The sequence below is a fragment of the Lissotriton vulgaris genome, chromosome 1_1, assembly GCF_964263255.1.
Source record: "Lissotriton vulgaris chromosome 1_1, aLisVul1.2, whole genome shotgun sequence".
Taxonomy (NCBI): Eukaryota; Metazoa; Chordata; class Amphibia; order Caudata; family Salamandridae; genus Lissotriton; species Lissotriton vulgaris.
In genome coordinates this window covers 587884919-587908935 of record NC_141685.1, presented here as the reverse complement: position 1 = coordinate 587908935, position 24017 = coordinate 587884919, and the positions used below count along the sequence as shown (strand labels likewise).

Below are 24017 nucleotides of genomic sequence, written 5' to 3'. Positions count from 1 at the left end.
ATGATTGCTCGCGGAATGACCACGACGGAGCCACGAGATGGTGGTGCTCTCATGCTGACGCCAGCTTCAGTCTGAATGATCCAGAAACAAGGTGGGGCTTTCATCGTTTGGGAAAAAAAATGTTCTAAACCAATGAAAAGTGTTATTTTTAGGTCATATGACCAAGCCTTCCATCTTTAGGAAACCAAAAGTAAAATGAACCAATGAAAAGTTTTATAAACAAGTCACATGACCTGTTCTGCGGCATAGGGCTACAAAAAGCGTAGAAAATCCGTTGGCACGTGAGGCGGCGTCAGTAGCGGACCGATGTGCGAATAGGCCGAAGGCAGCACAACGCGTCGAGATCCGGATGGCACCGAGGTGGTGTCCAGCAAATTGCCGCACTGGTGTGGCCATCCTACAATGCTGCGCCGAAAGACGGCGTGTCCAGCTGAGTTGCGGTCACTGTCAGTAGCGGACCGATGTGCGAATAGGCCGAAGGCAGCACAACGCGTCGAGATGCGGATGGCACCGATGTGGTGTCCAGCAAATTGCCGCACTGGTGTGGCCATCCTACAATGCTGCGCCGAAAGACGGCGTGTCCAGCTGAGTTGCGGTCACTGTCAGTAGCGGACCGATGTGCGAATAGGCCGAAGGCAGCACAACGCGTCGAGATCCGGATGGCACCGAGGTGGTGTCCAGCAAATTGCCGCACTGGTGTGGCCATCCTACAATGCTGCGCCGAAAGACGGCGTGTCCAGCTGAGTTGCGGTCACTGTTGCGGTACAGTGACTCGAACGCACCGAGATCCGGATGGCACCGAGGTGGTGTCCAGCAAATTGCCGCACTGGTGTGGCCATCCTACAATGCTGCGCCGAAAGACGGCGTGTCCAGCTGAATTGCGGTCACTGTTGCGGTACAGTGACTCGAACGCGCCGAGATCCGGATGGCACCGAGGTGGTGTCTAGCAAATTGCCGCACTGGTGTGGCCATGCTACAATGCTGCGCCGAAAGACGGCGTGTCCAGCTGAGTTGCGGTCACTGTTGCGGTACAGTGAGTCGAACGCGCCGAGATCTGGATGGCCAAGTTTCAAGTTTCATCTGGCAGTTTTTCTCCATCCCTCCTGGATCAAAGAAGGTGAATGCTAAATATGCCACCTGCCTCATCTGAACATATGAAGTTAACTTGTATACACTGTGGTGCTATGCTGTCCTATGGCAACATGAGCATCAACATGATGAATACGGCATTCGAAAATCATAAATGCCCTAATGCACCCAAGAAGTAATTTTTTTTTTGCTCCAGTTGAGCCGTTTTCAATGCCTGTTTTTTGTTGTTTCCCCTCCATCAAGAACAAAACAAAAATACAAGGCGCTAAGATCCGAATGGCAAGTCCTGGATGTTGAGTGCCTCAGTTGAGAGTTCTGAGTAGTGCTTGTAAGACTATCTGAAGTTTATTATAAGAATCAGAGTAAGTTGAAGACTGTCTGAAGCTTATTTGCACCTGCTGCAGCTTCACTAGGTCCGGCGGAACTTTTTTCCTTTTCTTTTCTGCTTCTTTTCCTACAATGCGTTTCATCTGAAGACACGACCAGGTCCCTGAATGTGTGCAGGGGGACGCTATTGATTGAATGAAAATGGCGGCTTGACACAAAGCTGACTCAAGTGTTACTGTTGGTGCTATACAGACAAAAATTGGTTTTCAGTTTGTACATTCTTCATGTTTTTTTTTTCCATCCAAGTCTGATTGAGAGTTTGTAGAAAAATGGCTTCAGATTTTCCACATACTACTCTTCAACATTCTTCCTAAATGTAACAATGTGAAACTCACTAGGAGAACGGCTGTTTCTGTTTCCTTTCAAAATGCTGCCACCAATATTTTCTGAATGGAAGACACCATCTTGTAGCATAAAGGGCCGAAAGGGGTTCTGGTCTGGCCGATGGTTGGTGGAGACATTTTGACTATATCTTGGACCTGCCCGGCCTCGCCCAAAATGGCGCCGGTATAAATGGGACTCGTAACTCTTTGCCCGCAAATGTATATCTAGAAAATGTTATTGTAAGTGGCCCTGTCGTATTTTAATTACAAAATGTACGTCCACCGATTCCGCAACTGTTAGACACCTTTGTTCTTGTCACCTAATGGCCCGCTCGTTACGTTCTTCTACAGTGTAAATGTCTCCTCATCATATACGATTTGAGTTTGCTCCGTGGCCGGCCCACGTGGTTATAGGCCCGTATTTGTATACTGACATTTTCACAATAAAGGTTTTTAAAACAAAACACGGTAGTAGTATTTTCATTTGTAAAGTTTTTACTTTTAGTGACTGTTTTCGAATCAGTAAAAGGCAAGTGAAATAAAGCAGTCCAATTACATGACGGATAAAAGGTATAATATGTAGGAACGCAGTAAAGATAAATGGTCAAGGGCAGTTGTGTTTTTCATGTCTGCAACATAAAGTGATCGATAAGAATCTGATAATCAGGCGCATCGGCGACTAAGACAGCAGGCCGAATCTCTTTTACTCAACGGCTCCGTCATGGAAGGAAGAAACGCCCTTTTTCTCGAAAAAGGAATATATTTTACTTGCCAGACAGTTGTAAATTTTCCGGGAAAGTACATTAGCCTGGAATATTATAACATATGTTTGAAAAAAAAATATTGTTCGAAAATAATAAAAAGCGTAATTTTTAGGTCATATGACCAAGCTTTTCATCATTAAATTAACAAAAGTAAAATGAACCAATGAAAAGTTTTATTAACAAGTCACATGACCTGTTATGCTTACGTTACGCGCTGCGCGCCGCGCCTCGGATCACTTCCGGGTGCGCTAACGCGGCGTGTCATAAAACGCATTACGCGACAACGTAGGTCAAGAATATAGTCTAAATGTCTCCACCAACCAGCGTTCAGAACACAACCCCTTTCAGTAGTCCAAAAAGTTCTGTTAAATGACAACAGAGGGGACAGGCAACAAGAACCATCAGTCAAAGAGGGGAGGGCAAGTTCTTCTCTTCCGGGTCATGTTGGGGCGCTACCGGAACTGATCGAATTGGTAGTCTACAGTGTTTCTGGATGTTTCAGACTAAAGCTGGCGTCAGCATGAGACCACTACCATCTCGTAGCTCCGTCGTGGCCATTCCACGAGCAATCATGGCAGCCGCTCCCCACCAGAAGCCTGCGGGAGTCGGAGGCCCCCATGACTTTTGTAGAATCTTCACGGCTGAGGGGACGCTTTTCGAGAATGGGATCCAAGCCCTAGCAGACAAGCGTCCGAGTTCCAAGGTGTCCCAGGGCCATTTTAGTGGACCAGGCCCAAAACCGAAGAGCCGGCCGCCATTTTGAGAGTCCTGTGGCAGCCGCCTATCGCTGCACCGCTAGAGCGGGCGCATCTCAACTACATGGTGAGCGAGACGCTGTAGTCGCAAGAGCGGGCGGAAAACAGCTGAATGGCGGAAGAGGCACAGTGTAGCAAAAGCGGGCGGAATGGCAACTAAAACGATAAAGGGGCGCCTCACTACAGCTTGTCTTCAGGTCAAACGGATTGTGGGACAAGGTCCAGAATTGAAGAGTCATCAAAAGGCAAAAAGTACCGCCGGACCCCGGGAGCCGGCCGCCTATGTCGGGGGCGATCTCAGGCTACACCAGTGCTATAAGACTTGGGGAGGGTGTCGGAGCCAAGCGTCTTCTCCGAGTCCATGGCCATCACAGCGCCCCTCAGGGGCCTCCGTCAAGCTGTTTAGGAAGGTAACATATCATATTGTTTTCTAATGCAGTCAGGTCCACAAACGACACTCACTTACTTTGAGAATAGTGAAGCTGCAGTAGGAGGAAATAAGCTTCAGACAGTGTTACAAGCGCTGCTCAGAACTCTTAACTATGGCACCCAACATCCAGAACTTATGCTATTTGAGAATGGTAGTGACATCGAAGCATCTCGGGGACCAAAACCATTAACGTACTTTCACGTATGAAAATCTTACTTGGGGAGGGGGCAGGAGCGAAGCGCCCCCTCCCAGTCAGCGCCACCACACCGTATGTTGAAAATCTGAAGCCATCGTTCTACAAAGTCAACCAAACTTGGATTGAAAAATCTAGAAAAATGTACAAACTGAAAACCAGTTTTGGTCTGCATAGCATCAGTAACAACGCTTGAGTCAGCTTTGTGTCAAACCGCCATTTTGATTCAACAAAGCACAGGCATTGAAAAAGGCTGAAATTCAGAACTCTAAACTATGGCACCCAACATCCAGGAGCTTGCTATCCGGATCTTGGAGCCTTGTGCTGTTTTCGATCTATTCACACATCGGTCCACTACTGACATCATCTTATAAACCAACGTTATGTAAATAGTTTTTTAATAAAATGTTTTACCCTATTTCTTTGCTGGTGTGTTGTCTATATTTTTAATATTTGCATAGGGTTTGTCATTATTTTGTGCGGGATGGGTGATGGAGCCGAGCTGTCTTGCAGCCCTCATGGTGTGGAGCTCAGTTCATCTCACTATTTTCGTATTTCTCAAGAAGGGTTGTTCCTAATATTTCTATTTTAGCGAGGTCAAAAAGAGATCCAATTAGTGGCCTACTGATTTTGCTCGATTACTTTTATTTTTTTACACGATTTTTCACTATCTGCAAAGACTAAACAGAGTATTGCGACTTTGTGCTTGTTTGTAAATAGAGAATGATCCAAAGAGAACCAATTCTAAAACAGTAAATGCTTGGACAACAATCAATCAAATGGAGAGACAAGGAGGTACGACGGATTACAACGGGGGTAAAGGCCTGCGTTAACTGCCCTTCTGTATCTGCAAAGAGAGAGTACTAACAAAGGCAAAAGAGGGGAGGGGGGGGGGCAGCGTTCAAAGCACATCAGCGTGCATAAATACGAAAATGTTTTTATCTATCACGTACTTGACATTTTAAAGCTTTTCATATTTGCTATTAAAAAACCAATGAAATTCACAGAAAAAACCATAGGTTATAGTGGATATATAGTTAGGAATTTGCATTTACAAAACCTTGAAAATTCAATGAAAAAACCATAGGTTATAGGCCATATATAGTTAGGAATTAGCATTTACAAAACCTTATTTTACTCGCATAAAACCATTGAAATTCCATATATAGTTAGCTAACTATAAGCGCTAACTATATATCGCGCACCCGCAATCCACTGCTGATGATGTCACATATTACATCATTCATGACATGGTCAGTGACATCACTGATGACATCACTGATGACATCTCAAATGACATCACTGATGACAACTCAAATGATATCAATGATGACATCTCAAATGACATCACTGATGACAACTCAAATGACATCACTGATGACATCTCATTTGTCATCACTGATCACATCACTCATGTGATAATACAATGAACCTCTTCAGACTCTAATATAACCTTACATACACTCAGTATAAACAGACACTCACAGACTGTCACTCATCCATGGACTTACTCACACACCTAGTCAGTCATGCAAAGAATCAATCACACCTCCATTTCCTCAACTATACAGTTATACACATCTTACTTATTCAAACATATAATAACACATATTTACTCTCTTATATAATCCCTGATACAAGCTCACAGTGATCGATACAGCCACTCACACATTCACTGGCTCTTATGTTCAGTTATTTATATATCTCAACTCTCACATGTATTGTGTTTTACATACGTACTTACTTGCACATGTAGCAATGAGAAATCCATTCACTCACCAACACACCCATGCACAGTCAACCGCTCATATAGCTGTTTCCACATGCACTCTTGAACTCATACTCCTAGTGAATCAACTGCTTACACATCTATGCACAGAGTCACGCACCTCCCAGCCACCCACACACACACTCAGCCTCCCATTCAAATATTTGGGCAACCAATCAATAACCCATATGGCTACTCTTATAGCTACTGATCAACACAAGCAGCAGTTTACACAACAACAAACATACTGATGCACGAATTAAGACAGTTTAGTCACTAACCCATGCACTCAGTGAGACACATTTAATCACTCACTCATACAGTCAGTCATGCACCTACTAAATTCTTCATCCAGACACTTATACATCCACTCATTCTTCAATATGTGAAACATATTTTAACTTTACAGAAACATACAGTCACTGGATGTTGTAATCAGTGATGTCATCAGTGATGTCACTGACCATGTCATGAATGATGTAATATGTGACATCATCAGCAGTGGATTGCGGGTGCGCGATATATAGTTAGCGCTTATAGTTAGCTAACTATATATGGAATTTCAATGGTTTTATGCGAGTAAAATAAGGTTTTGTAAATGCTAATTCCTAACTATATATGGCCTATAACCTATGGTTTTTTCATTGAATATATATATATATATATATATATATATATAATGTGTGATCAAGGCACAATCTGTGTCGAAACGCGTAGTGTGTAACTAAGAATACATTTCTTTGGCTGTTACTTCCAGAGTGCGCATTTTTGCTTTGAAGCATACTGTGGAAATTAATATATATATATATATATATATATATATATATATATATCACAACTCCATAGCTCAATTTCCCCCGTAATGGCGCTGCTCAGCGGTGCGTCGCTCACCGCGGCCGAACCAAGCCGCCAATCAATCCAACACCGTTGATCCATGAAATCAACGAAATGAGCCGCCACTCAGACAGTATCTTCTGCTATTCGATTTTAATTTGTTATTGTTGCACAGAAAACAGCGCGTTTCGGTAGTTACATCTACCTTGCTCACGGTTAATTTTAACTTAAAAAGTGCATTGTTTAAATTACCCATACCACCCAGGAAGTTAATAATTCTTACACTTCCTCCTGCAAGGAATTCTGGACATTGTAGTTTACCTTCTACAACAAACTCAGAGAGAAGTCTTTCTGCACTGATGTAGAAGATATCTTCATGTTCTATATGAAAAATTTGAGAAATCCAAGCAATAATTTCCTCTGCAACTCAGGAGAAGAAGTCTGTATCCTCCTTAAAATAAACTAGAGAATGGATGTTTGTTTCTACGATAAACATCCACTGATGTCGAAAGGTAAATCTGCTGATTATCGCTGATGCAAATTGTATCCTATGAAACGTTAATGAAGATCATTTGGAAACAAAAGCTTTTTTTCAATGATAAACAGGCTACCATGTGTTTTATACAGCAAAGCAGAGAAAGTGCAACTGTTCTCTTTAATGCATTTGAATAAACTAGATGAAACATCAGTGTCCCCTACAAGAGACTATAGTTTATGGATTATTTACTAACAACAAGTGTATCAGGCTTCATGCGTCTTGATTGTCTCTAGGTCGAGAAAGCTTGTAATCACTAGAGGCAGAGGCTTAGAAGAGAGATCCTTTTAGAGTCACACAGATGGTGGTGAAGTTTCTAAAGACTGTGCAATTGCAATTTGGAAAGCATCGAATATGTTTCCTATGATGGACTGTGGAAGTCGAGGCATTATGGGGTCTCGGGGCTCTGCTATACGCATAAGTACAACCAGTTGCATTATACACAAGCTGGCCGAGCAATTCATTGCAATTCCTATCCATGGAATCCAACAATGCTTGCCTACGGCCCTTTTTCTTATCATATAGCAAGGTTTTCTTTTGAGGAGAGTGCCCCATTTTTAATAGTGCAAAGGTGTCTGAACATCCACTTTAGAAAGTGCCTGTGCATCCCGACTGACAATAGAACTGGTGCAGAGCAAACCTTTGGTCCAGGGCATAATAATAAGCAGAATGGATTACGGGAATGCTTTCCTGATTTCTATAAATGAACACCATATGAAGAGGCTTCAGGTTCTTCAAAACACAGCAGCCCGGCTGGTTCTTAACCTCCCGAGAAAAACATCCTCTGCTGCTTGTTTAAAGAGCCTACATTGGCTGCCAGTAAAAAAGTGTATCCTTTTCAAAACACTATGTCTGGTGCATAGACAACTGTACGGAAGGGGTCCGAAATACTGGTCCAAAAATCTCAAATGGTTTCAGCCATCAAGAAATCCCAGGCAAGAATGAATTTTTACTAACACCTCTGAGAGTACGTACTTCCAGGAATGGTGGCCGAGCATTCTCGTATTTTGCCCCAGCCGCATGGAACAAAATTCCGCTCCATCTCCGTAACTCCCTGATCATGGCCGTTTTCGCAAAGGACTAAAGACCTGGTTATTTGCAAATTAGTGCAGTTTTCTGATGTCAGAGTCTGCTGCAGGCGCCATGAGACTTCCTGGAAGTGATTTGTGTGCCATATAAATATCCATGACTTGACTTGACTTGAGTTTTCAGGTCTCCATTGTAATAGCTGTTTTCCAATTTTGTCACATGCCTCTAGCCTGCATTTATGGGAGACAACAAGCCCCCAGTGTTGGCAGTTACTGCTCAAGCGGTGAGAAATGACAACAAGAAACAAGGATACCAGGTGATCGTATACGCTGACTACCACGCCTCCAAGCCCCAGATCCAGGCCTATGCTGTGGAAATCGCCGCCTCCAGTAGATGGCGCGCTTGTGCAAATGCAATTGTTGTCAACTCTCATGAAGCACAGGTGAGGCCAGGGGAGCAGACGACACAGGGAAAGTAACATCTCCTCTGTATATAATTCATCAAATTTAATATATGTCATTACTTACATTATGTTTAGGCCTCCCTGAAATGGGGTCAGAATTGTCAGGACTACAAAATTGCTGCAAAGGCTCAAACTGGTCACTTTGGCAGCCAACCAGGCCTGAGGCTGAAGGTGGAGTGGCCAAGAATCCCATCAAAACTGAAATCGGTTGGAAAATGGTAATATTTCTACATTATGTAACAATTTACTGATTGTATATATTCATGAAAAGCAAGAAAAGCTATATTCTGAGGTAGGCACCAACGGGTCAGTTCCCCATGTAACTTACAACCTGTAGTTTGAATAGTGTTAAGCAGGATGGTAGGAGTACAGAAAATAAAACTGGGAATTCAAAATGTTATTTGGTGCAACACTGTGGAATAGACATCTTCTTAAAATCAACAAAGTTGGCATCAGTTTCAGCCACAAAGTTCAAAATGTAACCAAAATACGCCGCAAATAAAACAGTAGGCCTAGTCATTTGGTCCTTGGTGTTAGTCTCCACTAACCTCTACTAGCACTGCAGCTTTAACTGAAGGTCATATTCGAATTTATTTAGACCTTTTTCTCATGAGCATTTTTCGGCAACCTGACTAATGAATAATACATCGATGTAAACCGTTGAGAGAAGAGGTCTTTTTACACTCATTTTCTTGGCGCATATATCTCATTCAGCTGCCAAACCAATCCCTTAATATACCAATATTCAAAAACAGTTTTCTAACGTAAAAAAACATTAATTCATTCTTTCAACATGCATACATAGCCCTAAATTAAAAGGCCTGTAATCAATGCACCATCTTAACATATTTTAATATTATCACAAAACATACTTAATCATAAAACTATTTTAACAAGTGCATTCTCATCAGGTGTATGTCTTATGTGCGGTGCTTGGATTAAACAAATAGTACTATTTTTTCAATAAAAGGCTTGCAGGCAGGATTGAGTACTTCCTCTCACGGGAGGGAGGCAAAAAGAAATGAAACAGTTAAAAACGTCCATTTAGAGTCTGATGGCATGGTACATCCTCCATAAAGCAATAGATGCATCTCCACCCAATACTTGAAGTTCCTGTGCCCTGCAGAAATGGGAGGCTGTAAGGTTTCCACTGGTAGAACCTTAGCTGGCTCTTCTGTGGGAAACCCTTGAAAGGGGGTCCATTAATCATGGGACCCCAGGCCCATAGTGGGCAGTTGCTCCGTGCTATTTAGGGTGGTGCGACTGTCACTCCTATAGAAAATCGCATAGGGGACCACACACTCAGTGAAAAATTGAACTACATGTCAGTGGCTTTGTTATTTTGTTGTTTAGGAACAAACTTTCACTTTGGGAGTTTGTTCTTGTAGAACAAAATGCTTGCCTTGCAAGCATATCAAACATGGTGCTCACTCATCAGCTGATGAAGTGTATGCCAATGGCTATAATACTACAGAACATGCACTTGAATGATTGACTGAAAGATACACAGACCGCAAAATCTCAGCCTACCATAAATGACTCCCTACAAAAAGTTCAACTCGTTTTTTGTTTCTAAACCAAGCCAAATTCACCAATTAAAAAGCATGACAAGCTAGTTAAAATTCCCCTAGAACTCTGAGCACTGTGTTTTGGAAACACCTAATTTCATGTTTCATTCAAAGGAGTAAATCAGCATCAAGGATTTATGTTTTTTCAATATTGCAGGGCTGCACAGTTTGTCCCAGGAGCTGCACTTTTGGCTGGGTTCTCAGAAAAGTTGCAGAAAAATCCATCTAAGAAAGCTACAGTGGTCCTCTCACTAAGCTCACCAAGAACCATTGATGCAGTTATTCATGTTCCAAGGGTAAATATTACAGTTACTGACAGTAACACATTTCTAACCATGTAAAGGGTGGATCCATCGATATTTAATGCCTTTTTCTGATTCCTCTGCAGCTCACACTTTACCTCAGATCCATTCAGCTTCCAGTTGCGATCCCTGCTGCTCACCCTACACAGATCTCATCCCTTCAGTCCCCCAGCTGGAATATTTTTACTGAAGCCCCTGAGTACCTGCTGGACAACCTAAGAGGTAAACACCTGGGAGTACGTTTATCTCGATATTCCTTTGCTCTCGAATGTAACATTTTTTTAAGACCACACTTGCCGTTTGTCTGGAATTGATTCATGCCAGAACATGCCACACATGTAAGTAAAAATCCTTAAAACATAATATTGCAAATTGTCGATTATATACATTTATTCCTAATAACAATTATGAGCTCACAGAATATAAAATCACTAAGCACAATTCCCAATAAAAATATTGGTGTTCTGTCTGATTCTTTTAATGTAATTATTTAGCAATATTCGTTTTTAAACTTTTAAACGCTCAAATAGCAGGCACTCCAATAATATATTCTCATACCATGGTCTAGGCATGAGCTTTGAAATTGGCAGTAAATACAGGATTTTAACGAGGTATGTTCTAATCCATGCAACTATGACTTTGCAATGGCAACATAAATGAGAATCCAAGAAGAAATAATTTTGACATCTGTTACCTCAAATGACATAAATAAAATTGGGAAACAGCAATTACAACGAGTTTAAAACCTCGCATGGCCATTACTACAATGTTATTACCATGCATATGGCTTTAGCACGCATGCCTTTACCATGAATGTGTCTTTACCACGCATGCCTTTACAACAAATTCTGTTCTGTTCTTACGGCACAAATGATAAAGGCATATGTGCGGTAAGGGTTTAGGCATGTGTGTGGTAAAGGCCAATCCATTGTACTGCACTGAAATACAGACCCCCCTCATTCATTAGCCATCCGAATTGCACATGTTTATTTATTTATTTATTTATTTCTTGCAATTTTTAAAGCGCTGCAATTACCCGTGGGTGTCTCGGCGCTAACAGCTAAAAGCTAACTAACCAGAGATTAAACATTGAAACAGTGAATAAAAGTGATCTACGAGGAATGTCATTGAGAAAACAGCCAAGTCTTTAGCTGCTTTCTGAAGACAATCAAAGATGGACTAATCTTTATGTTAAGGGGAAGGGAGTTCCACAATTTCGCCGCTGCTATGGTGAAAAATCTGTCTCCCCAGGTCACTTTCCTTGTTCTAGGAATCTGAAGCATGTGAGCCGTGTTAGAGCGCAACGTTCTAGGGGTTGCCAAAGGTTTAAAGGAACTTCTCAGGAATTTAGGGCCCGTGTTGTTTATTGCCTTATAGACAATACAAAGGGTCTTGAACTTCGTGCGACTTCTGACTGGAAGCCAGTGCAGTTGGTCTAGATGTCCAGAAACAGAGCTGTATTTGGGAATGCCCAATAGAATTCTGGCGGAGGCATTTTGTATTAGTTGCAGTTTGGAAATAACCTTTTTTTGAGCATTGAGGAAGAGGGCGTTGCAGTAATCAGTGCGAGAAAACACCAGTGTGGATATGAGTGTTTTTCCCAAAGCTATGGGAAGATACGGTAAAAGTTTCTTTATTTTCCTTAAGATGTTAAAGGAAGATGACACTACCGAATTCGCATGATGATGGAAAAGGAGCTTGTTGTCAAATATCACTCCCAGATTTCTGACTTTACTAACAGGTTGGGGTGGAATTCCCAATTCCTCAGGCCACCATGAAGGGGACCACAAAGGTTGAATATTTCCAAACAGCATAACTTCCGTCTTAGATGAGTTGAGTTTTAAGCAGTTGGAAGCCATCCAGCTGCTAATGGCCCTCATACCATTCTTGAAATTTGCTGCGACCGTGGGTCCATCTTTGTGTATAGATAACACCAGCTGAGTGTCGTCAGCGTATGTTGTCAAATTGATGTTATGCTCTTTTATTACCCTCGCTAAGTCCGAAACATAGATATTAAAAAGGGTCGGACTTAGCGAGGAACCCTGAGGGACTCCACAGGGAAGGCTGAAAGTAGGTGAAGTAAAAATGCCCAACTTGACAGCTTGTCTACGATCAGCCAAGAATGATGTAATGAGGTCCCTAGCTCTATGTTTGATGCCGATGGCCTCGACACGGCCGATCAGAGTTGCATGATCGACCGTGTCGAAAGCCGCCGACAGGTCCAGCAAAATCAAGACAGCCTGTCCACCCTTATCCATTGTAGCCCTGATTTCATCTGCCGCCTTGATCAGGGCGGTCTCTGTTCCATGACCTTGCCGGAAACCGAACTGGGTTTCGTCTAACAGGTCATTAATATGAATATAGTCAGATAGTTGTTTATTCATGACCGATTCAAAGATCTTGGCTGGAAACGGCAGAGAGGCAATGGGACGATAACTGGAAGATAGTGTGGGGTCCAGGGAAGGTTTTTTGAGAAGCGGCCTGATAATGGTGTTTTTCCAGATGGTAGGGTAGGAACCTGTAACAAACATATTATTGCAGATATGTGTAAGTGGCATGGAAATAATGTCTGGAATGTTGTTGAGTATGGATGGATGACAAGGATCCAGAGGGGAACCAGATTTGATTGACTGAATTAATTTGTGAATATCTTGTGGGTTCGTGCTGGTAAATTCAGTAAAAGCTGTCAGAGTCTCGTATAACTGAGAGTCAAAGGTATCGGAAGTTTTCACTTTTGGGCTGAAATCCTTGAATATGGATGTGACCTTTTCGGAGAAAAAGTCGGCCAATACGTTACAGAAATTTTGAGACGTTTCAGTCGAGGGATTAGATGGTTCGGCAAGGTGGTTGACAACTTCAAACAGTTTCTTCATGCTACATCGGGCTTGGTTTATTTGGGCAGTGTAATAGATGTTTTTCTCAAGTACTATGCTCTGCTTATAACTAAGAAGTGCAGCTTTGTAGGCAGTCTTGTCTGCTGAGTTATAATTTTTACGCCAATGTCGTTCCTTGTTACGACAATATTGTCGTTGGAGTCTAAGGTTTTCGGTAAACCATGGGGCCGAAGGGGTCTTCCTGTTGCATTTGGATGTTTTAGGAGGGGCCAAGGTGAGAAAAGCTTCTTCCAAAATAGAAGTATAGGTATCAGCTGCAATGTTTGGGTCATATACAGTATCTATACTTGTAAAGGCGTCAGTAAGAATCTGTGCAAGTTGATTAAAATCAAGATTTTTCCAATCTCTGGAATTTAAATCAGGATTTACAGACGTGGTGTAGGGAGATGTAGTTTTAATTCGAATATCAAATAAAATAGCGAAGTGGTCAGACCACGTTAAAGGAAGTATTGCGTTTTTGATAATATGGGGGTTATTAGTAAATATACCGTCAAGCGTATGGCCTGCTTCATGAGTTGGCTCTGTGATCAGTTGTTCAAGACCTACAGCAAGCAGATCATTAATAAGCTGATCAGTATCTTTATCTAACAATGAATCGAGATGAAAATTAAAATCTCCCAGGAGAGTGAAGTATTTATGATCTGCAGATAGCTCGCTCAACTGATTGAGTTGAGAAAGAAAGTTTGAACGAGAGCCTGGTGGTCGGTATAAAAGAGTGCCTGTGAATGTTTGGTTAGTGGTAAGGGTAATCGTAAAAGCCAACGCCTCACAACTTGAATGTTTAAGATCGATGGTTTTAATACGGAGGCAGTTGCGGTATATTATTGCAATCCCCCCGCCTTTATGGGCAGAGATACGATCCTGCCTATGGACGCAGTAATCCTCTGGCGTTGCAGCCTTAAAGTCCGGCCCTGATGCATTGTCTCCCCAAGTCTCAGTCAAAAATAGGAGATCAATAGCATAGTTGTTGAGCAGCTCCAATATGTCAATTGTATGACAGGGGAGCGAGCGGGCATTAACAAGTGCAGCGTGTATAAGTTTCTGGGGATTAGGGGGAATGTGGGTTTGGGTAACCATGCTCTTATTAGTGCACAAAGTGCATAGGAAAGGCCCTCCAATGGGGTCAACTAATAAGCATGTCGGAGGCACATGTACAGTCTGTAATGTGTTGTTAAAATAACGGAGTTCATTAGCAGTGTAAACTATCCTTGTTGAGGGCGGCGATGTAAGGGGGGTGGCCCTGGGCTCGGTCCAGGCTCGGACGGGCGCAGACGGGCTTGGCTTAGGCGCGGCTTCGGCATGAGAAGATACAATACCTCAGCACCACTGTTATCTTCACTCACAAAGCTGAGAGGGTATGAGTAGAAGGTAGCAAAGAACAAATGTGCATGGAGGTAGACAGAGGCGTGTTGGAATGCTTGCTTCCCCCAACAAGAATTAACGTAGAGCTGCTCAAGCATGCGGTGCAACGTGCAACCTCAGTTATGTGGGTGTTCAGGGAGAAGCATCAGCACGCGAACAGGAAGTGAGTGCTAATAATCTGAAACGAACACCCGTCGAAACCAATGCTTTTAAAAACACCCTTATTTCAGTGCACTGCTGACGTGTACACTCTCTTTTACTGCTTGGTTTTAGCCTGGAGTAATATACATTTTGTGTAAGGTAGTGCACAATGGAGCATAGGATTGGACTACAAGAGCTATGGCACATTTAAGATTCACTCTTCCCAAGTGGGACACTGTGTCCATTTGCCAGCCGGATAGACTCCCACATACAAGTTGGCCAATGTCACTCATTTCAAGTGACACTTCTCGTGAGCACATTATCCTTTGGTCCAAAGCCATGACATATGAATGCAACCTAGAGAGCTGATGTGACTCCATAAAGACACAACACAGTAAAGCAGTAACGCAATTCTGAGGTAAAAGTATACGTACCAATGGTATGCTTGGTTACTGTATGTGTGGTAGTGGCACTTTTAATATGTGCTTATGAATGCACATTGTAATGACATGCGTGGTAATGGGGTGTGTTAGTGGGTCATGCGTGGTAGTGTAAACGTTGTAAAGGCATGCGTGGTGAACGCATGCGCTGTGCCATGATACAACCAATAAAATCAGGTTTGTATAATGAGGGACTTGGATGCCAGTTAGATGTAACAACCGCTACACTTCGCTTTCCCTTTGGTAACCTTGATCTCAAGCATCATGAGGTCAGAGGTCGGATTACTACATAGGCTTATTTTTGTCATTTCCACTCCTAGCATTTCCTGAGAAGCAAATAGGATGTTGTTGAGGAGTTAAGTCTGAGAAAGGGATCTATGCAGCAACATCACACTTTTAAAAAGTGTCCTGTCACTTCCAGTACTCATTGCATTATCATTAATCAATGTCCTGTTTTAGAGTTTCTAATTTTCTCACTGTAGGGGGCAAAATATAATTATTTGTACTTTTATTAACTATTTCGTAGGACTCTGTACGGTTTCCAAAGACACAATCACTACTTTCAATGATGTTGCTTTTAACTACTCGATGCCCAGAAGCTGCTACCATGTCCTGGTCCAAGACTGCAGTCCTGATCTGAATTTCCTGGTGATGGTGAAGAAAGTGGAAGAGTCTTCTGAACAAAAGGCCATCAACGTCAAACTTGGCAGCTAGTGAGTATTTCAGTCTTACAAGCTGAGTGTTCAAAAGTGTGTATCCGTGGTGTTACCCTTAGATGTTAATCTCTTAAAACCAATGGAAAAGTGTTCCTTGTTCTGTGACACAATTGTCTAATGATATTTATGATTAAACAGATTACAGAGGTGATTGACTTAATGGTTGTCAACAAGTTGTATGATATATGACATTTTACTTAGATTACTGTGTTTGAACTGTTCAAACATCAGTATCTTCTTTACACAATGTGATGGCCTCTGTGGACTAAGAGGATGTGATCTAATGGCAAGAGCGGTCGACTTCTTGGGATCCTGTCACCCTGCTACTAGATTCCCTACTCAAGGTACTGGCAATTCCAGATATTGGACAAGGTGGGCTCACTCATGTAATGTGACAATTGCTTCTTTAAGGGTGCTAGGAACTAATCTTTGTTCAAGTGGAGAATTTAATTAAACAAGTAAGGATCAGGTATAGTGCTGGGTAATTGATGGACAAAGTTCCAATTGGGTGCCTGAGTTTACTTTGGCAATTATAAAGAGTGGGTATTCCCTAGTTATCTGGCCTAAAGAAGATACGTCATCAGAACTGAATTCTAGGTTGGGGAGGCAGAGGAAAAAACGTTGTCAATATCTAGGCCAAAGTTGGCAATGTTTTTTCCAGAAATGTGAGTTAAGTTGCTTGCTGAAGGCTTGGGCTGGAATCATGCAAGAGATTATTTTAGAAGTGTCAGAGGGCTCCTTAACGGTGTATGTCTATTTATTGGAAGAGTCACTAACTACACAGAAAGTAAAATCTGATAAAAAAGATTTTTTTATGCAGCCAGGCCTTTTCTAAACATTACTTTAGCATGATCATTGAATGACCCCTTCGATTTGTGTGCAGCCAGTGGGGTTTGACTTTGGCCCGTGCTGAATTATGATAGTACTATGGAGCAGAAACTCATTCAGAAGTCAAAGGAGCATGGTTATCAAATGCCTTCATTATCCAGTTTGCGAAAAGCAGACATTGAGACTCAGCTGAATTTTGTTTTCTAAAACTAGTCTCATTAAAGGACTTGGCAATAACAGTTATTATTGCTGTATTCACAGCAAGGGATCCCAATAGTAAAAGAAGTCCGTTTTTCCTCTGGGAACAATAACCAGAATTCAATAAAATGTTGGTCTTATGGGGTGAGGGAGGAAATGTCCGAAGGTTTACCTAATAACAATCTATAGACATGTCCTTACGCATGTCGTATAACACGTGTGAGTACATGCATTGATTGTATTAGATTATTTGTGTAAATTCATTTAAAATATGCCTGTTGGCTCTCATCTGAGCTTTCTGTAACCTGAGTGCTCTGTATTGGTTTATTAATGGAGAGGTGATGCAATACTAGATACAATGCTATCAGCTTGTCTCCACCTGGAGCATGTTCACATTTTATATTGCTATGTCCATTTGCCATTTAAAAGACAATTTTTATTGATTACTAAAGCTACTTTGTACAACGTTCATATTAAGTAATATGTGTTTCTTGGAACATAGGGGTTCATTAGGATGGTGGGCGGATTGCCCCCGCCGGGCCGGCGGTAGCTACCGCCGGCCCAGCAGGGGCAATCTGCCCGCCATCCTCAACAAAATGACCCCCCACCACATTAGGATGGCTGGGGGGTCCGCGGCAGACCAAAAGTTGTCCGCCGCATTTCCGCCGGTCGCGAAGTCGACTGGCAGAAAAAGTGATTTTCTATGGTGGCGGTGTCTGCGAGACACCCCCAACCATATTTGGATGGGGGCGGTCCGATGCATCGCCACGGCGGCATTTGCATACACAATGCGGCAGGCACCGCGAGGTACCTGCCGCTTTGTGTATGCAAATGCACAACATGCATTTGTAACATTGCTGCATGTGCTGGTGTAAACACCGCCCGCCGCAATGTTACAAATTCATGATGTGCCTGCCAGTGAGGCGGGCGAATCATAATTTGCATGGCGGGACCGCTGCTAAGGTCGCGGGCGGTCCCTTTTTCCATGAGGATGGCGGGCGGACTTTGTGCCCCATATTGTCAAGGGGCTCGGTTCAGTGGGCAGCAAAGGTCTATATTACATTTTACCTGCAGGATGTTTTTTGTTGGTCTGTGTGCAATGATTTGTTTTCAAGTTTCGACTTTAAGAGTAGTTGTCCACTTAACTAAATGCATTTCTCGATTAGTGATGAATGGCTATTTTGACAGGAATGTTGTCAGTGAGTTAGGAACTGATTGGTATGCCATCTGAAGTTCACCATCTTGAAATAGAGCCACCCCCATTATGAATTTGGCCATTTAAACACTGACAGTGTGACAAAATATTCATAAAATGAGGGATCTGGCATATGTGTCAAGCAGCAAAGGCCTCTGTGGTAATTAAAATCATAGTAAAACACTGGCACATGCTTACTGACCAAGACTAGTCCTATCCTAAAATGCAACTGATGTCAAATTAAGAGTAATGAGATAACAATAAATAAATGCTATAAGATGGAAGCTTGTCCGTCATGCAGACCCATTCTGCTGCTTACCCCTTGTCAGCAAACAAGAATAATGTGTGGGTAGTCTGTAAAGCCTACTTACAGGATGAAAAAGTAGATGTATGTCTCTCTGGAGTCGAATCAGATGGTACAAGATTCTTTCTTGTGGACGTGAATCTGGCAAAAGGGATTTCTTGATTTGTCTGAAGTATATGTCAGGGAAATCCTGAAAAATGCCACCAATTGACCAAGTTAGTGTGTATGCAGTGACCATATATAAATGTTTATAAAAACATACATAATCTGTTCTTCTTCTTCAGCGATATTGACATGTCCCCATCTGCTGACTCCCTGAAGCTGACAATAAATGGCATTGAAGTGAGCAGCCTGCCATATGAATCACATTCTGGTAGGTGACAAAATGTGTTGGCTGCATCAATAATCAAACTATCAATTTGATCACAACTGAAATAAGGACCAATTAAAGTGTCAGTGCCAAGGATCTATCCAGTTACTCAGTTACAGCTGATAAGTTGGTATGACTCATATGCTTCCATTATGAGATGAAGCTTGCAGTTGTTGCTGATGTATCATCAATATCAAAAAGAACTATTATTGGACAGAATGCAGAATATTTTGTACATTCACCCCAGTATTGAGATCCAGGCCTAAATCCATAGTTTTTTTGCTCACCATGCCATTCCAGTTTGGACCCAGCCATATGCAAATCAGTCTTGAACCTGCACCCAATGGGGACAGTCCAGCCCAAACTGCCAGGCCAGGTCCTTCCTGGACTGGAAACAAGCATCCTAGAACCGGTTTTGGGGTTTCACCCCTCTTCAGCCAGGAAGCTTGATTATAGTGGCATGGAGAGCACGGGACTCACATCTGAGCATACCCATCCAACTCAGGGTGACAAATGCAAAAAGAACTATTGATGGACAAAATGCGGAATAATGTCATACATTCACCCCAGTACAGAGATCTGGGCCTAAATCCATTGGTTTTTGCTCACAGTGCCATTCCAGTTTGGACCCAGCCATATGCAAATCAGTCTTGAACCTGCGCCCAATGGGAACAGTCCAGTCTGAATTGCCAGGCTAGGTTCTCCCTGGACTGGAAACAAGCATCCTAGAACCGGTTTTGGGGTTTCACCCCTCTTCAGCCAGGTAGCTTGATTATAGTGGCATGGAGAGCACAGGACTCACATCTGAGCATACCCGTCCAACTCAGGGTGACAAATGCAAAAAGAACTATTGATGGACAAAATGCAGAATAATGTCATACATTCACCCCAGTACAGAGATCTGGGCCTAAATCCATCAGTTTTTGCTCACGGTGCCATTCCAGTTTGGACCCAGCCATATGCTAATGAGTCTTGACCCTGCGCCCAATGGGAACAGTCCAGTCTGAATTGCCAGGCTAGGTCCTCCCTGGACTGGTAACAAGCATCCTAGGACCAGTCATTCTAAAGTGTGACGATTAGGCATATGACAGGCCTGTAATTATTTGAACAACTTTCTCTAGAGGGTGCATAAGCCTAGCACATGAATAGACAGGCCCTTCATGCATTTAAGCTTATTTATTAGCAAACACGTTGAATTCTTAATAATTGTTTCAATTTAAAACTATATGTACAGCTCCTATTCATTAACAGATAAATCTCTAACTCTTCTTGGATCAATTGCAAGCACTTCAACCACAATACACTTCTTTTGATTCCAGAACCTCGTTTGAGGATTGAAAAGGAGACTGATGGGCTGATCCTGCTCGCACCTGACTTTGGCATTGAGAAGCTTCACTACAATGGAGTCACATGTCAGGTATTATGGCGCATTTCAGTCACTGCATAGTTGGCCATATTGACAAGCTTCCATAGACTTACATCAGAGGTCTCTTTCTTTCTTTATCATAAAGGTTAGACCAGCTTTGTGGATGAAGGGCAAGACGTGTGGAGTTTGTGGGCATCACGATGATGAGCGGGAACAGGAATATCAGATGCCAGATGGATTTGTTGCTAAAGATGAGGAGCGTTTTGTTCAATCTTGGATTACAGAAGAATCATGTTCTGTTCGGCAGTGATAAAAGGTTCAGAACTGGTGAGTTGACAAAACCGGTTCATTGGAGGAGTGCAATAACTCTAGCAGAGTGGCCATCATTTTATTGTACAAAGTCTACCATATAGAATGGCAGAGGGACCCATCTCTCCAATAACACATCTCCTCTCAAAAGTAGTTGGATTACATTTATTTCCTGGTGTCTTCCAAGTCACTATTGAATATTTTACCTTGGTATGTTAGCACATATCATTTTGTCTCCATTTCCAAATAGTATATAGAATGTCAAATTGTGAATATGATCTGTTTAATGGTTGCTTTTTAACATTATAGCAATTTATCTTTTAGATTAAATCCTTGCATATTTTTAAATAATGTTGAGTAATACTGTCAAGGAGGAGCAAGGCTGTGCAGAGAAAAGAAGTCGTTGCAAACGCCTACACACACACACACACACACACACACACTATGCCCAAAAATTACTACATATACACACATAAACACACTTACACACACAGATACATAATTGCCTACATCTTCTGTTTGCTAAAGGGATATAATATGACACTAAGGGCCCCATTACGATGTCGGGCAGATCGCCACCGCCATGCGGGCGGTGGCGATCCCCCCGACATCCTTCCCCACCCGCCACCCATTTCCCCCCGCCATATTACTATGGCGGGGGGGACCGCGGCAGATGGATAGACCGTCCGCCGCTTTTCCGTCCGGTCAAGGAGTTGACCGGGCAGAAAAGGGTTTCATATGGTGGCGGTGTCTGTTAGACACTGCCATCCATATTAGGGTGAAGGCAGGGACATGCTTTTCCATGGCGGCCACGCCGCCACAGAAAGGCGACCGGAATGTCTTGTGGGGGCCCGTTGCGGGCCCCCAGGAACTCCAAGGGTTTGGGGGGTGCACATGGGGGGTATCTATGGTACCCCCCTGCACTTCACTGTATAACGTGACAGGCACCACACGGTGCCTCTCACGTTGTGCATTGAAGTGCACAATGTGCATTTTTAGCATTGCGGCGGGCGGTGTTTTCAGCATCTTCTGCCGCAATGTTAAAAATGCAGGATGCGCCCGCCATTGTGGCGGGAGCATCCTACTGGCCCTCATGGGACCGCCGCTCTTATGGTGGGCGGTCCCGTTTTACGTTGGGATGGCGGGCGGGCGGACAAAGTACCCCAGCCATCCTAATGGGCCCCTAAATGTGGCTCCAAAAATTTCAGATTTCAAAACTATTTGATGGTAATGCTACAACTTCAACATTTGCAACATGGGATTCCAAATGGTTACCAATTCAGTATCTGGAAGGACTGTGTTGAGAGCATCCCATCCAATACCAGATTGAAAACATTAAAAATGTTACAAACCCCCACATTGGTGTGGTAACCATTCGCAAAAACAAAGTGAGCACATTCGGACCTCTACCCGTTTGTAAATTTAAAAAATCAAACACAATTAAATTCATCCTTTTAAATGCATCCCCATTTTCTTTAGGGAAAACATCTGTATCAAAAGAATACATATATTTTATTGAAAAGCAATCACAGACATGGTGATGTGCTGACCCCGGTAGGCCACCATCCTTGAGATGGCCTCACTGGAATGAGTTGCAATTTGCGACCTACCTGATGATTATTAATGAGGTTGAATTGCGACCACCTCTCAGTCTGAATTTACCATCTAAAACTAATGATACATACATCAGTTCAGAAAAGTTCTTACTGCACTCAAAATTACTGATTGCAAACTGAAACTAAAATAAAAGTAAATCAAATATCTTGCACTATGATTTCGTACCACCTTGGGTTTTCCCTCTGAACTTTATTACATCACTTTACCTGCCCTTCTCTGTGCCATTTATCATCCAGATAGAAATTGATCACACCCAATGAGACAAAGAACCGATAATGCCACAGCTCAGAGAAGCAAGTGATCCTAGAAGATTGTCTACATCTTTGGGCTTGAGTCCCTTCTTAGTGACGTTTTATTAGTTAGGCCCAGGGGATCCTAGGGAGGTGATATGTTCCCCAAGGCAGAGGGTTTTAAGGTCGATTGACTAAAACGAAGTCCCATATATGGGTCAAATGAAGAGGACTACCCAAGTATGGCTGATATGCTGTATGATGGATAAATGGAATTATACCCTCTGGACAATTCCAATGGACCCAGGAACTTACATATTTTTCTGCTTTCAATTCACCTACCCTGCAATTGAGTGGACAGGAGAGTGGGAGTGCAATTGAAATTCTGGTCTTCTTTGATTTATACACCTAAACAAATTGTGCTATTAGAAGATATAATCATGCAAACGTAACCTCTATTGACTTCAAAGTGTTTACTTATGATGCAGCTTAAATTGTTTTTAAAACGAATTTAAAAAAATAGCCGTCTACACCCAAAGAAAGATAACAACTTCTCTTGTAATACCACATTTACAAGATAACTTTTCTAGTAATACAACACTTCCCCCCCCCCCACACAAATTTTGCTAAGTAAAATCTAGTGTACATTCCGTGATGAAAAACTATTTGGTATTGGTTTTGCAGCTTGCAGCAGGGGAATGTTGCAAGGGAAGATAGTATTGCATCTGGCAAAAATTGCACCCTGTGGAATTGAATGTGTTATTTAGTCCCCAAATTATGAGACAATTTATAATGACACACTTGGTAATGTTGTAGCACATTCTACCAATATTTTGGGAGTTTACTGCTAAAAAAACAACATATACTCATATATGTGCCGCCATTAACAATAAAGGTATCTGCATTTCTTTAGGCTTCTTACTTGAACACTGTAAGGGCCGCAACATCAACCTGTCTGTTCCATGTTGACAAAGCTCACTCTTTTTGTACAGATTTCACTCTGAACCCTGCTGATAGTCTGGAGAGGGCAAGCATTGAAGATGTTAGTGGCGCAACATGATGCTGATATGGAGAACTACAAAGCACTCCACAGAACAACCACTCTGAGGATGAGATTTCCGCATCAATCTTTCAACAGCATGCCATTGTAAATGATTCTTAATTTAAATCAACCATGATTTGCCATTCCAACTATACAATGTTGAATTCTATCTAAATATATTATTTCCAAATAAACAATGCATTCAAAAAGCGGTCCAGGAGTCATTGTTTCAATTCAGTTCACAAGTCATTAACGTGTGAAAATAATTTGACCTATTCTGCAAAGAATCAGGTTTGGTAGAATTATTTTGCAGTGGCATTGGAGCTTTGGGTACAGGACCTGATGCAGCACCAAAAGGAAGGTCAGCAGAGTAATGGAATATGAAGAGGACACTTTAAAATGGGTCACTTTCCTTCCAGAATGTAATCTATGTTCAAATACATACGGTCAAATGCGAAGCACACTTTCCTTTTGCTAATAATTCATTCATTAAAGATTATCTGTTTTTGTCTCTTTTTGGCTGTGTAGGAACATCATTCTGTAATCTGAATCTTAGTAATGACTG

General features: G+C 42.3%; 1 protein-coding gene across 1 annotated transcript in view; it reads left to right on the top strand.

Annotated features, from left to right (window-relative positions):
• Positions 1–23665, top strand: part of LOC147747521 (vitellogenin-A2-like) — a 90889-nt gene extending 67224 nt beyond the window's left edge. Inside the window, exons 26-34 of the mRNA XM_086953990.1 lie at positions 8337–8549; positions 8646–8788; positions 10296–10434; positions 10527–10662; positions 15804–15990; positions 18803–18891; positions 20208–20305; positions 20400–20581; positions 23403–23665. Of these exons, the coding sequence (XP_086810116.1) occupies positions 8337–8549; positions 8646–8788; positions 10296–10434; positions 10527–10662; positions 15804–15990; positions 18803–18891; positions 20208–20305; positions 20400–20564 (1170 nt within the window). The 3' untranslated portion in view covers positions 20565–20581; positions 23403–23665. The remainder of the gene's footprint in view (positions 1–8336; positions 8550–8645; positions 8789–10295; positions 10435–10526; positions 10663–15803; positions 15991–18802; positions 18892–20207; positions 20306–20399; positions 20582–23402) is intronic.
• Positions 23666–24017: the final 352 nt, after the last annotated feature.